Here is a 16,435-nt window from a genome sequence, read left to right as displayed (position 1 = left end):
TAGAAAATTCACATTGCACCCAAGCAGCTTGGATTTAATAATTAATTCTATATTATTAAAAATTATGTTCCTTTCTACTTTCTCCAGACATTGGGTCCTTTATAAATGAAATACATTAAAGCCTGAACTGAATTAGAGAAAAAAAAAATTAACATCTAGAGATGGAATTGTAATTAATTGGGATAGACCAGTGTTTATTTATCTCTTGGTTACTCTAAAACTTATTATTTTTTAGCCAAATTTAGCTTTGTATTTAGTGTTTTTATTATAAAAACCAGTGGGTTTGAAAAAGAAAAAAAAGCTGAAATGTAACAAATTAAAATAACTATATGCTGATATCCTCAAAATTAACAAAACAAAAGCACTTAAGAAGAAACAGAAAAATTGTACTAGAGCAACTTTGAAAACTTAGCAACATATTACAATTACACATATTGCCCTTCAATGTTACAGAACATATAATAATTTAAACTTTTGACATTTTATGTATAAAACGCTGTCTCTCCCTGTGTTTGCATGACTGGATAATGAGCTGTAAAACGCTTTGCCTTAAACCCTTTTCAAGAATATTAACAAATATAGACTATACATCAGCACCGCTTTCCACCTTGTTGACCTTTTGTTATGGCAATTACAGTAACAGCACGGTAGAGAAACAGGCGTTGAACTGTTCTGATGCAAAATGATCGAGTTGCGCCATCTAGTGTTCACAATTACTCAATGAAATATTGCTGAAAATCTCACAATTCTTAAAAAAAATTCTAAACTTTCTAAACGAAAAATGTTATCCAACTTTGTATAAGTACCACTTGAGTAAATTCTATTATTTCCAGGTACAACCACATTAAAGCACTTAATTTTTTTATTGCTGTGCTTTTCCTATAACAACAAAGAAAGGAAAAATGTTGTCAATTTGGTGTAAGTGTGTATTTTTAATTGTCTATCCCATTTTATAAAGAAACAGAATTTCCCAAGTTCCAAGTTGCATAAGTAAACACAAATATACCCTGAAGTAGGAATTTGAAGTTTCCCGCTAACTTAATCACAAAAACCAACATGGCAACCACGTGTTTACTGCCTTGTGGCCCAGATTATGCGCTCACTCTCCATTGACAGAGAAGTTCTCCACAGCTTGGAATGACCCTCACCTTGATCCATCTACACAACCTGAGGTTCATGTGGAGGCTATTAGACAGATGGACTCTTGCTGCAGGCGATGTCCACACCAAACGGATGCTACAAGTTATGTTGTGTTGGAAGTATTTTAACAATAGATGTGAAATAGATGAGGGAAGAAAATGTTTATCTATTGCCACTGATAATACCATCACAACATTTACCAATAATATAGAAATTGTACAATCTTAGTGCACAAACCCTGCAAAGAAATTTGACTAAAATTTCAGTTTTTTAATAAGAACTGAACATCAGAATGAATAAAATGACCGAAAGAACTTTGCAGATTAGAAGAAAATTTGTGTAAAACAAAAGGTCAAAATCACCTCTCAGTAATGTGTTTGACTACCTTGTCCATACAGGAAAAGTTTCAACGGTTTAATCAAAACTAAAGGCTTTTCAGCAACGTATAAAATACATTTTGGGGGATCCTCTGAGAGACAGAAAAAGAGAGTTGGATGTGGGACAGTTGAAGACACAAACATTAATCCCAGCTTCAACCACAAATACGGAAACGTTGAAATAAGAAAAAAGATGTTGAATTTTTAAAGAAATCTAGGTTTATTTTATAAAAATTCCATAGATTTAAGCATACAGAAAAAATGATTACATACTTCTGAAAGGTTTACAATACTTCCGTCAATAATTGAAAGAGTTCAAATGCATGACAATAAAAAGACAATAAAAACAAATAAATTACAGCAACTAAAGTTTTGCTGTATTTCTTAAACATTAGCAAGTGCGACAGATCCTAGCTTATTTAATAAAGATGACACTTTGTTTATTTGGAAGACATTTGTCTTTTACAATAGATACTTTATCTGGTTAGTTCAAACTACAATCAAAACTTACAGTGTTGATGGTTGAACTTAAAGTGTTGAATTTAACAAAAATACTCTTGTTCTTCCATAACAACCATAATAAAAACATATTTCATTTATATGAAAAAAAATTGATTCTCCTTCATCTCATCTTGGTAATATACCATAAAATATTAGAATATTTGATAAATTTCATGGAAAGAGAGCTACTGTATTCAGTAAGAAACTGTAGCATCACAACCTACATATTTATGTAAGCTGGAGTGTTGGCATATTATTGTCAGGTTTACAGGTTGGTGTTTGCACCAGAAACATCTTTGGTCTCCAGGTAGCTGATGAGGTCCTTCACCCAGGAGGCTGAAGGTCTGACACACATCTGACGGCCGGCCACTGTATTCAGCCTGGATGTGAAAAAGGAAGAGGAGAGTGTCAGCAGATTCTGGAGCAGGTTCAGTGTCACTGGTGCAACTTTTGTAACAGTGAATACTCACAAGATGGCAGGGTTGGAGCAGCGCTGACTGGTTCTGATGTAGCTCACAACTTTATCTTTTGACACCGGCTTGTCATTGAACTTGAAGCAGCACTTCTTTGGGCCAACTCCACGCAGGCCTGCAAACAGAAAACACAGAGTGAATAACTCAGATCTGTCATCGAGTTCATCTTCATTCCCTTTCTTAATTTCCTGTTAAACTGTGAAAGAGCAACTTCTGAAATGGCTTCTTTTTAAAATAGAAGAGACTGTGCTTTTTCCACTTTCTGACTTTGCTTGTGTTTGTATCTGCTTTCCATTATTTTGGTAACAATTAAATATGTGGGGTTTGAGAGGACAGAACACAGAAGAAATTGTGCCGATTTTGAACTTCTTTGATGAATCAAAACACAAATTCAGAACAAAAGTTATGGATATACTTAAAAGGGTGTTCATGGGTAGATTAAATGTATTTCCATGTGTTTTGATATTTATTTTCTAAAATTTAAATATGTGCGGTTTGAAAAAACAAAACTTCCTTTCTAAAAATTGCTGAACTATAAAGTCATGGATGCTCATTTATCAGCAAGTCAGTAGATAAATGCCAATATTTTGACACGTTTTAAAAGAATTAAATATGCCTCTTTAGTAATCCTGACATTGTCTCATGCAAAGCAATGCATTATTATTAAATTATTATATAAGGTAGTTCAGCAGACTCACTGTATTTTTCATCATATAAACTTATCTTAGAATTTAAAATGTGTTTGTTAATCATTAAATAGTTTCTAAATTATTTCAAAGTTTCACCTTACCTTCAGTGAGAGCGATGAAGGCCATCATCATCACAATCGCAGACAGAGCAAGACGAGCCATCCTGAGGTGAGTTTGTTGGTGTTAGGGAGCAGCAGCAGGTTGAAAATCTCAGCTAAGGTCAGATTGTTATCTCTGCTGTTTGATCACCATCTGCCTTCACATTTATACATCAGAAAAGGGAACCACCAGACCAATTTCTATTTTTGGGGGGAATTACCTACGTACATGGGAGAATTTTTTTAAGGTCTTCTTTGTGTCTGCTAGTTCGTGATATCTTATCACTTCCCTAAAATGTAGAATGAGGAAGTGAGTGGTTTCCCTTTCTGACCAAAACTGGGGTTTCTCCTGCAACTTGGTCACATGGTTCTTTATCTGATGCCTCTGTATACATAAACCTCATTGCTGTAGACCCTGCAGAGAATTTCTAATATGAACCAGGTTTTTTTTTTTGGTCCTCAATAACAATCTGAGTCATAAAGGCATAAGTTCATTATTCAGTCTGAATCTGAAGTTTTATTAAAAGAGTTTGAAGGGGGTTCGGACAAACTAAAAAACCCATCTCAAAAAAACACTGCTGTGGAAAACGACTATTTTACCAAGCACTGTCAGGTGAAATCACTCAATCAGGTTTATTCATATATTGTGCACAATACAGATACAGAGAGCTTGTAGGACAATCGATAATGAAGCAGGTCTGGATGAAAAGCTCTGCCAGACAACACTTGAGTTTTATACCAAGGATAAGGAATTAAAAACAAGGGACGAGACCGTCTGGTTCTGATGCAGCTGTAGAAAACAACTTCCAACCTTGTACATGTAACCCAAATAGTTCTTTTGGTAAAAGTTCACAAGCATTTCATATAACATGATCAGCAGGTGTTAACTTGTAGTAATTTTCCACCACAACACCAACACAAGGTGAACTGGGACCCTGATCTAATACTTCACATTAGACCAGAACATCCCTCGACACTGTGGAATCAAACCTGTGGCAATAAAAGAGATTTCATTAATAAGAATACAACCCTAAAACATAGTCTGCTAATTAACAAATATTAATTTGTTTAATACTGCCAATGATTATTAATAAGTTCTTAAAACAATTACCCGTAATAAACATTCAGCACACCACCAGGAAATACAAAATTAATAAAAATCACAAGATGTCTTTTATTATGTCTTGCACTGTTTGAGTTTTTCCTTGTCTTAGAGAGAGCAAATGTCATGAATAAGTTGAAAGTTTTACATTATTTTCAGCCTCCTTTTTAGCATTTGCATTTAGTAGCAGGCTAAATTGACAAAGATAATGCAGTACTTTAATTCCACAGACGAGAAAGCCATATAGTTTCAGTAAGTAGGTAAAGGAAAGAAATATATATCTGTATTGGTATCGGTTATTGGCCAAATGAATTTTAATATATCGGCATATTGGATAAAGACCAAAAATCCAATATCGTGCATCCCTAATAAAAATCTTTGGTTGTTTAGTACACTGGACAAAAATAACCGACAGCAACATCAAGCTGAATCAGGAATTTTGTGCTGTCGTTTCCAGCCATGTAGGTTTCCACTATAGTTTCTTCCCCCCAGCATTTTGTCTTTCAGCTATAGAGGTTATTACCGAATTTGACTTGACATCCACTAGAACTCCTGAAGTTAAGCACTGCTTTTACTATTTAATTTTCCATTAGCAAAATGTTAGTGCAAAACTCTTTTTTGTAAAATACTTTTGTCAGCAACTCCATTTGGTATATTTCCTAGCCGAAGTTCACGTATGGATGTTGACTTTTTAAAATTTGTATAAATAAAATTACATGAAATTAACAGTTTTAAATTTTAAAACACACACTTCAGAATGAGTCATCACAGATATGTATCACTTTGCAGAAAAGAACAAACCCATTTGACATTTCTCCTGATCAACACTTCATGTTTGTTCAGGTTCACTGGTACGACTGTCATTGGGAAGTTTTTACACTTGACAGAGTATGCAAATTTAAATAGCAAGACCTCTCCGCAGTTCATGAAAAGCAGAACCTCTACTTGCTGGTTTCGCTTCTTCATTGGGCTTGCTTTAAGAAATAATAATAAAAAAATTTTTTGTCTTCAAATACACATTTAGATAGAACTAATCAGGTGTGGATCAGATATTAATATTCAATGACATTCAAAAAAGCAGAATTAATCGATGTAAGACTTCTTCGGCGCTCTTTCCGTTTGTTCACACTATGATCCATGACCACTTCTGTAATTCACAGCCAACGTCATGGGTGGCTGCTAAGATGAACAAGTATTTCCACTCAAATAATTCAGAATAAAGGAGCTGTCAGGACCGGATCTACATGTCTGTTGATGTGAAAAGTTAATAACTGTGTAAGTTGCCAATGTTGAGCATACATCGAATTTTTTCTAAATTTGAACTTACGATACCTTCTTTCACATTAGACCTTTTTATATTCCTGTCCCAGTGTGGGTTTTAAGGAATTAATACGTGATTATGGACGTCTAAGTCCAGTTTTTGAATGTCATTAGCAACAGTAGTAATAGGAAATGTGATCTACATTTAGCACTGTTGGACTCCATAATCAAAAAACAAGCGAAAGGACAATGCATCCTAAACTATTACTGCCAGGAGTTGGACTCATCTGATTCAAACAGCATTATTTCTCTTGTAGTGTAATTTGATTATAAATTACATGTTTAAGCTCAAATTTTGGTAACAGACCTGATAAAGGAAAATCATTAAAAAATGAAAAAACAAAAATGTTGAACATGTCTTGACATTAAAATTGACCTGCCGAAGTCATAGAACGCTATCAATCTAAAGATAATTACTGCACATTTGGAAGCTCACAAATCAAGCCCTGATTTTTCTTTCTAATTTCTTGTGCACTGATTTCAGTGTATGTAGATGTCATATATTTTTACCTGTTCAATTTTCATAACACGACATCTACTGTAACTTTTTAATGTCTTTCAAATTATTTGAAAATATTATTCTAAGAATCAATAACAACTAAACTAAATATACACATTATTTCAAAAAGTGTTTAAGCTCTCAAATATATCTTATTTTTTCCCTTTATTTGGCACACTAAGTCATCATAAAAAATCTAAATATCAGACAAAGACAACCTGAGTAAATCCAAAAAGTAGCTTTCAAGTGATGAAACATGAGCTTTCATGTTTAAGCTCAAATTTTGGTAACAGACCTGATAAAGGAAAATCATTAAAAAATGAAAAAACAAAAATGTTGAACATGTCTTGACATTAAAATTGACCTGCCGAAGTCATAGAACGCTATCAATCTAAAGATAATTACTGCACATTTGGAAGCTCACAAATCAAGCCCTGATTTTTCTTTCTAATTTCTTGTGCACTGATTTCAGTGTATGTAGATGTCATATATTTTTACCTGTTCAATTTTCATAACACGACATCTACTGTAACTTTTTAATGTCTTTCAAATTATTTGAAAATATTATTCTAAGAATCAATAACAACTAAACTAAATATACACATTATTTCAAAAAGTGTTTAAGCTCTCAAATATATCTTATTTTTTCCCTTTATTTGGCACACTAAGTCATCATAAAAAATCTAAATATCAGACAAAGACAACCTGAGTAAATCCAAAAAGTAGCTTTCAAGTGATGATTTAGTTTAAGGGTGAAGCGTATTTAAACAAACCTGGCCCTTATCACATTAGCTTAGCTTTGTGGGACGTGTCCAGGGTTTTGCAACACTGAGGGCTGCGGGCCACTACTGGAGACATGTCGTTCTGTGTGGAGGACCAAGGGACATTGCGGCAGCTTGAAAGAACGGTCCACCATATTTTAGCTTTGGATCCTCTTGCACCACACTTAGTGATTATGGAGGTATCTGTGCAACCCCATCAGTGGGGCTGTTAGGAATAAATAATTCAGTATTTTCCTGTCTTTTACCTGCTTTCATGCTCATGTATACACACACACACACACACACACACATATATATACTGTACGTACATAAGGATAAAGGAAATGACACATTAGGGAATGCCCTCTTTGGGGAGTAGCTTAGATAAAAACCTACAAAAGGAATCAGAGACGGTTGTTAGACACTATTTTGCTGTGTTGTCCCATAAGGAAACATGGCGACGGACCAGCGCTGCATTTTGGTCTTAATAATGGGATTAATGATTTCAACTCACTGACTCTTCTAGATCCTCATACATTACGAACCAGGAGAGGATAATCTCCAACAATACAATTTAACTCTTCATCCTCTGTTAGAAGACCAAAATTTATTGTATTGAAACTTAAAGATGGAATAGATTTGTTGTTCAATATCCACTTTTGAAAATCTTTCTAAAAATATCAATGAAGTTGCAATTGAAAAAAGGTCAAAATATCAGTCACAAAACACACATGCATTGATATTTATTTTGAAATTCTTTTGAAGAGAGTGGTCAAAGGGAAAACTTCATACATAATTATGAAATTAATATTTTAAATTCTTTTGTGGAAGTGGAGAACACAACTATTTGGTTCTCATTTTCTTTAGAGGCATCATCATGATTTTTAAACAAATGTTTTCTTCTCAAGGTAGAGGGGAAGGAAATTGATGTCAGAGTTGTTGTAGTTCACCCATTTTCCCCTCTGTGCACCACCCAGGTCCATTTACCAGTTTCAGGACCCGACTAAAACCCCAGTGTCATTACCTTGAGAAATAATTAGATTTGGTTAAATATGATCAAAAATGATCAAATGTTACGCGTCATACAAATGGAACATATACAAAGCAACATTCACCGTCCAGCGCTGGGCTCCACTCAGCTAAAATATGGTGGACCGTCCTGTCAAGCCGTCTCATTGTCCCTTGGCCCTCCACACAGAACGGCCCGCGGCCATCAGTGTTGCAAAATCCTGGACACGTCCCACAAAGCTAAGCTAATGTGATACTAAGACTGAAGTAATTAAACATGATAAAAATATGGCTGAAACCAATGAGTAAAAACATCCCAAATTTAATATGATTCTCAAATAAAGTCTTAACAATAATGATAAAGATATTGCTAATGTAAAGGAAAAGAGGAAATGGAGAAATAAAATGGAGGAAAAAGTTGTAAAGAGGAAAACCTATCAATACAGCAAAATGAGCATGTAAGATAATATGTAAGATTAGTTAATATGTAGAATAATCAGGTTGCATTTTTATGTTTTGTCTCATGCAAGTGTAACGCGGGTAGAAAAATCATTTTCTTTCTCCTAGTATGCGCTTTCTTCTTTTTCTTCTTGGTTTTATTCGCGATTGGCAACAAACTTTTAGTAGCATTACCGCCACCTACTGGTATGGAGTGTGGTTTGTGATGGCCTAATTCACACTATCCATCCATCCATCCATGCATCCATCCATCCATCCATTTTCTAACACCGTTTTCCCTAGTGGGGTCGGGAGGGATGCTGGTGCCTCTCTCCAGCTAATGGATATTACATGTTACAGCTCAGGCACACAAATAAACTATTGTAGGTATTAAGGGCCAAATGCTTTGGTTTGACATTCATTATAAGAAAAGTGATTTGCTTATCAGCAGTTGATCAGTACCTTTGGCCTCATCTAGCAACCAGATTTAAACCTTTTTCACAGGAATTTGGCAAACCCTGTTGATGGCCATGACATCTGCAGGGGTTAAGAAACAGAGTTGGAGGCGGCAGCACTAAAGTCATGAACATTAATCCCAGACTCAGCTACAACTTACAATATGAAAAAGAGACTTTGTTGAATTGGAAAAGTAACATAGGTTTATTTTATAAGAATCAATGTACGTTTAAGCATACAGAAAAACTGATACTTCTGAAAGGTTTACAATACTTCTGTCAAAAATTCAAAGAGTTCAAAAGCATTAGTATAACAGACTTTAAATAATTCAATTACAGCAATTAAAGTTTTGCTGTATTTCTTAAACATTAGCAAGTGCAACAGATCCTAGCTTATTTAATAAAGATGACACTTTGTTTATTTGGAAGACATTTGTCTTTTACAATAGATACTTTATCTGGTTAGTTCAAACTACAATCAAAACTTACAGTGTTGATGTTGAACTTAAAGTGTTGCATTTAACAAAAATACTCTTGTTCTTCCATAACAACCATAATAAAAACATATTTCATTTATATGAAAAAAAATTTGATTCTGCTTCATCTTATCTTGGTAGTATACCATAAAATATTAGAACATTTGATAAATATCATGGAAAGAGAGCTGCTGTATTCGGTAAGAAACTGTAGCATCACAACCTACATATTTATGTAAGCTGGAGTGTTGGCATATTATTGTCAGGTTTACAGGTTGGTGTTTGCACCAGAAACATCTTTGGTCTCCAGGTAGCTGATGAGATCCTTCACCCAGGAGGCTGAAGGTCTGACACACATCTGACGGCCGGCCACTGTATTCAGCCTGGATGTGGAAAAGGAAGAGGAGAGTGTCAGCAGATTCTGGAGCAGGTTCAGTGTCACTGGTGCAACTTTTGTAACAGTGAATACTCACAAGATGGCAGGGTTGGAGCAGCGCTGACTGGTTCTGATGTAGCTCACAACTTTATCTTTTGACACCGGCTTGTCATTGAATTTGAAGCAGCACTTCTTTGGGCCAACTCCACGCAGGCCTGCAAACAGAAAACACAGAGTGAATAACTCAGATCTGTCATCGAGTTCATCTTCATTCCCTTTCTTAATTTCCTGTTAAACTGTGAAAGAGCAACTTCTGAAATGGCTTCTTTTTAAAATAGAAGAGACTGTGCTTCTTCCACTTTCTGACTTTGCCTGTGTTTGTATCTGCTTTCCATTAATTTGGTAAAAATTAAATATGTGGCGTTTGAGAGGACACAGCTTTCTTTCTAAAAATGTTAAACAATGAAGTGATGAATGCTCATTTATCAGTAAGTCAGCAAAAACCCTAGATGCTTTTTAAAGGAAAGTAAAAGGTCAAAACAAACCTGTTTTATTTACAGGATTTCTGAACTGTAGAGATAAGTAATACTTAATTGGCAATTCATGATTGCAAATAATACTTTTTGCTACTATAACTTGAAAGTAAAATGTTATTTAATGCAACTTTAATAGTCTATAGCACATGGATTTATGGTCACTAAAGACATAAAAGTTACATTTTGTAGTATCTTGAAATCTAATTGTTTGCATTTCCATTTCAAAATACTTGTTCAAACAATTATTTTTCTAAAAATGTTGATCCCAGCTGTTTTAATGCTTGCTAAAGTCTGCTGCCTAAAGCAAAAAAGAAGCACATTTCTGCAGCTACTTAAGCAACTGTAGGGTTTTTTAATGTATTGAATTGTATTAAACTATCCTGAAATTTTACACATATTTCAAAGAATAAAATATTTATTTTTAAGAATTGCAGTATTTGATTTGTATTGCAGAACTTAGCTTTAAACTTTAAATTTATCTGATTTTAATGTGTTTTCACAAACATTTGAACAAAATATTTTGACCTATCACCCATGTTAGTGCAGCATATTTTAAACTCACTGTATTTTTTATCATATAAACTTATCTTAGAATTTAAAAGTTGATTGATAATCATTAAATGTATTAAATGGTTTCTATTTTATTTCAGTTTCACCTTACCTTCAGTGAGAGCGATGAAGGCCATCATCATCACAATCGCAGACAGAACAAGACGAGCCATCCTGAGGTGAGTTTGTTGGTGTTAGGGAGCAGCAGCAGGTTGAAAATCTCAGCTAAGGTCAGATTGTTTTCTCTGCTGTTTGATCACCATCTGCCTTCATATTTATACATCAGAAAAGAAAACCACCCCCCAATTTCCATGTCATCAATATTTTACTGGGGAATTACCTACGTATATGAAAGAGCTGGCCTTCTTTGTGCCTGTTTCACTTCTCTAAACTACTAAAGTTGAATAATGAGTAGCGTGGTTTCCCTCTCAGACCAAAACTGTGTTTTCTCCCACTATGTGGTCACATGATCTGTTTTAATCACAAACCTTCATCTGATAAGATATTATAACATTTCTGAAATCACGCATCAGATATATTGTGTCCCCAATAACAATCAGCATAAGTTATTGTCACTTTGTGGGGCGACCTTGGGTTAGGGGTTAGGAGTTCGTCTATAACCGGCAGGCTGAAGGTTCGAATCCCCAACTCTGTTTATCTTTGTGTCTTTGGCAAAACAATTCAAGGGCCACTAACAGGTAAGTGGCCCCATGACCTCTTGCCTGCTAGTGGTGTTGCTTCTGTTTGACTGCCTCAGGACAGCCGTAGCTACAATATAGCCCATCAGCATGTAAGAGTGTGTGTGAATTGGTGAATGATTGAGTGAAGTGTGGTGTTCTTTGGTGTCCTCTGGACATATAAAGCCCCAATCTGAAACTTAATTAAAAGAAAAAAACAAGCATTAAAAGAGCCTGCAGGGATTTAAATGAAAAATCCCCAGATAAAGTGTCATGATGAGGATTGATGGTGGCGAGATCCAGGATATGGTGGAGAACATGAGTTTTAATAAATGTCCAAGTTATACACAATGCCAGGGACCACAGGTGAACGACGAGACACGGACACAAACTTAAGTTGGCGAACTGTGACTTGACAAAGACAACAAACACAGCAACAACTAAGACAAGGATCCAGCCTGGAACGGAGGACAAAGGCAAGGCTAAATACACAGGAGAAATAACCAGGGGGAAATAACAAGGGACAGGTGGGACCAATCAGGGACTTGATAAGACAAGACAGGGACTAAATAAACTAAGAATGCGCAGAAAAACCACATTGTTACATAAAGAACTCCAACACCACAGGAAATATGATACTTTTCCCTCAAGTAGCAATAACTCATAAGGAAAAACAGAGATGAGCCAAGAAAAATGGTTTAATAATTGTTTCCTCCTTAGAAGATTAATACATTAATGCAATTAATAAATAATATCAGCTTTGGGAAATCAGAAACTAATGACAATCAATACCCAAATCTAGTTTAAATGTGTTGTTTCATGAATCATTCTGGAACCAGTTCAGGGGAAGCCAGTTTTGATTTCATTTTCTGTAATGTTTAATGTTTTATGCTTATTTGGTTTTTAATTGCGTTAAAGCATTCTCATCTAGGGTAAGCTTAGAGCTCATTTAGACAATACAGGTGTTTTTAAAATTTATTTTAGCTGTAGATAACAGATCTATATTAGAATAACCTGATAGATTTAGCATTAACCATGAGGCTATGTAACGTGGTACCTTAGGAGAGGCTGGATTAAGACTTTGCTCTAGCCAGAGAAAAGGGTGCAGGGGAAAAAGGCTGAGAGCAATAAACTCTGTAATGTCCACTTTACAGAGAACAGCTGGTGACCAAAGGAAAGAAGGTATTGTCCTTTCTTCATTAAGTCAGATGTGGAAGAGAGTAAGCAGCAGAAGAGTCTAAGGCTCTGTACCCAACCATGAAACCATAAGAAGGAAGTGGTTTAACAATAAAGGTAAAAGTGCTGAAAGAACAGAACATAATGGTCTTTATTGTCGTTATACTGGGAGGCACAATGCTCCCACCAAACCACCATGCACCACACAAAAAAACATAGTAAAGACAACACAAGAAGGTAACAAAGAGATAATAGATTTAAAACAGAGGTATTTTTCTTGCAGTGTATAAGATACGTAAACAAGAATAATAATTTACAGCTTAAGGTGTCTGTAGACATTGCATACATTATAAGATCTGAGAGGAGGTAGGAAGAGGTAGATTGGGCTGCTTGTTGCTTTCATTGGATTACGGGAGTCTGTGTGTGTGTGTGTTCTTGCATTTGATACATTGTCAGAACCATTTTCTTAATATGATTTGCTGTTTTTGGGTGACAGGTTAGATTTAGGACTATTGTGTGAATTGAGTGTAGGTTAGGTTTAGAGTAAGGGTTAGGCTATAGAAATTAATGAAAGTCAATGTAAAGACAGAAAGACAAACTGTGTGTGTGTGCGTGAGTGTGTGTGTGTATGATGGTCAAGAAAAGAAGCTGCTGGTCAGTCTGTTGGCGTGTGGCCTGAACGACCTGAAGCATCTCAGACAGGGTCACAGGTCAAACAGAGGCTGGGCTGGGTGTAAGGGGTCATCTGTGATGACCTTGGTTTTCCTGTTGAAACATGCTCCATGGTGAGCAGAGGGCAGTGGGTCAGAGAACAGATGTGTGCAGAGCATAAATGAAGGCTCAAAACGCAGCTTTCCTTTTTTATTTCCTTCATGATTGATTGTTGTTAAAATCGAATGACAGCTTCTGATCTTTTTGCCATTTGTGCTGATTTTTTGCTGATGGAATGTGGAAGATCTAGAAATAGTCCTTAAAAATAAGCCAAAAGTTCCACCTTTCACACAATTTAAAGTTAAAGTTGTTTAAAGCTTTACAGTCAAGCATCAGCGTTTAGGTTTAAGGTCAGGCAGTTTAGATGAAAACTGCTGTGGGAGTTTTTGATTTACCAATAAGAAGAACATTTTTCTGGTCATGTGTTGAATAATTTATTGTGATCTTTGCTCAATTTCAAGCATTTATTTCTATTTGTCAGGAAAAAAAAACTCCTGGCTGGATTTCTTGTTTCTGGAGATTCTGCTGTGTCAGGGTTCTGGTCTAGGTTTACACTGTTTTCTGTATGTTTCTCATGTTGCAGGAGGAAAATAGTCCACATCTTTTAGACACCAGTTTGGGTTTTTCCTGTTACTGTTTATTCTTTTTTATATATATATATTTTTTTTTTACCATACTTGATAATGCTTCTACATATGTTTATGTCATGTCATGCCCAATAATTTTCTAATTCTGGAATTAGTAAAGTACATCTTATCTTACCTGTCAAAAGAAAAATGCCTCTAAACATGTTCAGATGGCAAACATCACACTTATAAAGCCAAAGAAATACCTGGGTTTTTTGAGAATTCACTGCAAAATGACTCATATTTGTGTTTTTTGCATAATTTACTCATAGTAATCCCAATGATGAGTTTGAATCGGTCAAACATGAAGAAAATCTTTTTTCAGTTGCAGCTAAAAATCCCAAGATAATATGTTCAGTCATACTCGAAGTAAAGCCGTTTTATGTTTTCCCACCTGCCTATAAATCTGTTTTACAAACTGTTTAATAACCTAAACCACAAGCAGAAGCAGACATCTCAGGTCAATTCTCTCTGTCTTTTGTCTTACTGCATCAAAAGAGATTAAAAAAAATGAATTGTCCAAGTTTGGAAGGGCAAATCAGTCTGCCTATTGCTGCTAAGAGATTTAAAATATTGTTTTAAACTTATAGGCTATGCAGAGAAATATCTAAATAAAGTAAAAATTAAATTTTTATTGTCAGTTTTGCTGTTTAGATTTGAACTGCTTTGCCATGCTCCGTAATGCCTAAAGCATCTTTATGATGTCTTTTTAAATCAAATACAGACAATAAAACAGTAGTAAACCATAGCATGTGTTGAGTTGAGTCATATTGGGTGCATTTGAGGCTATTACATAAAGGCACTTTTGTGTTTACGAAGCCAACTTTACTCGTACTTCTCCTTTTTGGGTGTCGACTGTCATTTATTGACTCTTCTTTGGAAAACGGTGGCTGCTTCTGTGAACTTATGAGAGTGAATAAACAATTAAACAAAGAACAGAAAGAAGCTTTAAATCCTCAAAGCAGAAAAACAATGTGGGGTTTTTCTAAAGGTTGTATTGGCTCAAGCAGACTTTATTTGACAGTGGTTAGAGAGGAAAGTAGGTAATGGGAGAAACGTGTTTCCATCTAGCTTTTATGTGTAAATTGAACAAATGCTTTGATTAGAAGAAAATGCAGAAATTCCAAATAAAGACGACTGATGAATAAAAAGTGACTGTTTGTGGTTTAGTAAGATTCAACATTTACACCAAAATAATTAATAGTTTATGCAATTTTGTTTTTATTTGTGCCAAAACAACATATAGCCCCATAATTTGCCATAAAGAAGAAAAGCCAACAATATATATATTAGGCAGGTTCAGAACATCAAAAATAAGGTGATTTTTGGTGTTTGTAGACAAAATGCTTTGCTGTATGCATTAGGAAAATGGTCCTCATACTGTATCTAATTCATGTCACACACACCCCCCCACACACTCACCTCCACACCCCCGCACACACACATACACACACACCTGCCCGCTTCTGTACACAAAACATCCATCTTCATGAACATTTTGGTAACTTCTTATGGAGGTGGCAGTACCCACTCTGGTACCGCCAGAGTGGGTGTACTGCTCACTCTCTGGTTCATGTCTCTCGGTTCCTCCTCTTCTTCATTAAGTAATAAGTGTATTTCACTAAGTTTGGCTTATTTTGCTGCACCCACTCAAATATGATTTAGTCTTGTTTTCTTGCAGCCTTCCCTCACACTTTTGTGGTTTGTTGATTTCTACTCACTTCTCCAACTCCGGTCAGCTCAGTTGGAATAACACAGACACTTGGTTGAAAGATTTCATTGGATCAGCCCAATGCCTTTCAAGAAAATTAACCAATGGGCTGTTAATAAAATAATTTTCAATATGTGTTCTTGGTGAAATTATTAAAGCCCCGGGCTGACTCAAAAATGTGTGTGGGTGCATTACCTGATTCAAGTTTCTCCCCTTAACTTTCAAAGTCTCCGTTTTTTTTATTGTTTAGGCTCACAGCCTTTCTCCTCTCCCTTTTTTTCTCAGCTGTATCCACTTCTCCCTGATAGGGTCCTCTGGCTCTCCTGTCATTTTAACTCCTTCCAAAGCCTATATTTAGCTTTCATTCTCTATTTTCTTCCTGCCTCCTTCTGTTGCAACCAGCATTTCTCCTGGTCTTTGCTTCATGTGCTGCTTAATCCTGTAGCCACTAGGCAAAAGTCCGCTTCGTTCATTCTTATTAAAACTTTGCTTGCATTTATCTCTGCACTTTCGACCATTTAACACCAAACAAGACACCATGTGGCTTCCAGTGCCACGTTGTTTCCCTGTCATACATTAAATTTCATAAAATCAACTTGCAGAGAGTTACATGTCAAAATCAATGACGTTTCTTTTAAAACCAAAGAGTTTGCTGGCCTTTACTCTTAAAATTCCCATGAGAAAAATATTAAAAACTCATTTTGTAAATAATTTCGTCTCATTAATATTTTGCGTT

The 16,435-nt window shown here is 35.4% G+C and overlaps 2 protein-coding genes across 2 annotated transcripts; both read right to left on the bottom strand.

Moving 5' to 3' along the window:
• Nucleotides 1-1,932: 1,932 nt before the first annotated feature.
• LOC116729954 (monocyte chemotactic protein 1B-like) lies at nucleotides 1,933-3,435 on the bottom strand. The gene is made up of 3 exons (XM_032578878.1): nucleotides 3,282-3,435; nucleotides 2,489-2,606; nucleotides 1,933-2,398 (listed from the first exon to the last, which is right to left on the bottom strand). The coding sequence occupies exons 1-3, from the start codon at nucleotides 3,340-3,342 to the stop codon at nucleotides 2,284-2,286; spliced, it is 294 nt and encodes a 97-aa protein (XP_032434769.1). The 5' UTR covers nucleotides 3,343-3,435; the 3' UTR covers nucleotides 1,933-2,283.
• A 5,607-nt stretch (nucleotides 3,436-9,042) lies between these two features.
• On the bottom strand, nucleotides 9,043-11,060 carry LOC116729849 (monocyte chemotactic protein 1B-like). Its single transcript, XM_032578675.1, has 3 exons — nucleotides 10,911-11,060; nucleotides 9,811-9,928; nucleotides 9,043-9,720 (listed from the first exon to the last, which is right to left on the bottom strand). Exons 1-3 carry the CDS (start codon nucleotides 10,969-10,971, stop codon nucleotides 9,606-9,608), a joined length of 294 nt encoding a protein of 97 aa, XP_032434566.1. The 5' UTR covers nucleotides 10,972-11,060; the 3' UTR covers nucleotides 9,043-9,605.
• Between the last annotated feature and the right edge of the window lie 5,375 nt (nucleotides 11,061-16,435).

This window comes from Xiphophorus hellerii, chromosome 2 (assembly GCF_003331165.1).
Source record: "Xiphophorus hellerii strain 12219 chromosome 2, Xiphophorus_hellerii-4.1, whole genome shotgun sequence".
In the NCBI taxonomy this organism is placed as follows: Eukaryota; Metazoa; Chordata; class Actinopteri; order Cyprinodontiformes; family Poeciliidae; genus Xiphophorus; species Xiphophorus hellerii.
Note: the sequence above shows the minus strand (reverse complement) of the source record. Positions and strands in the feature narration are given on the sequence as shown.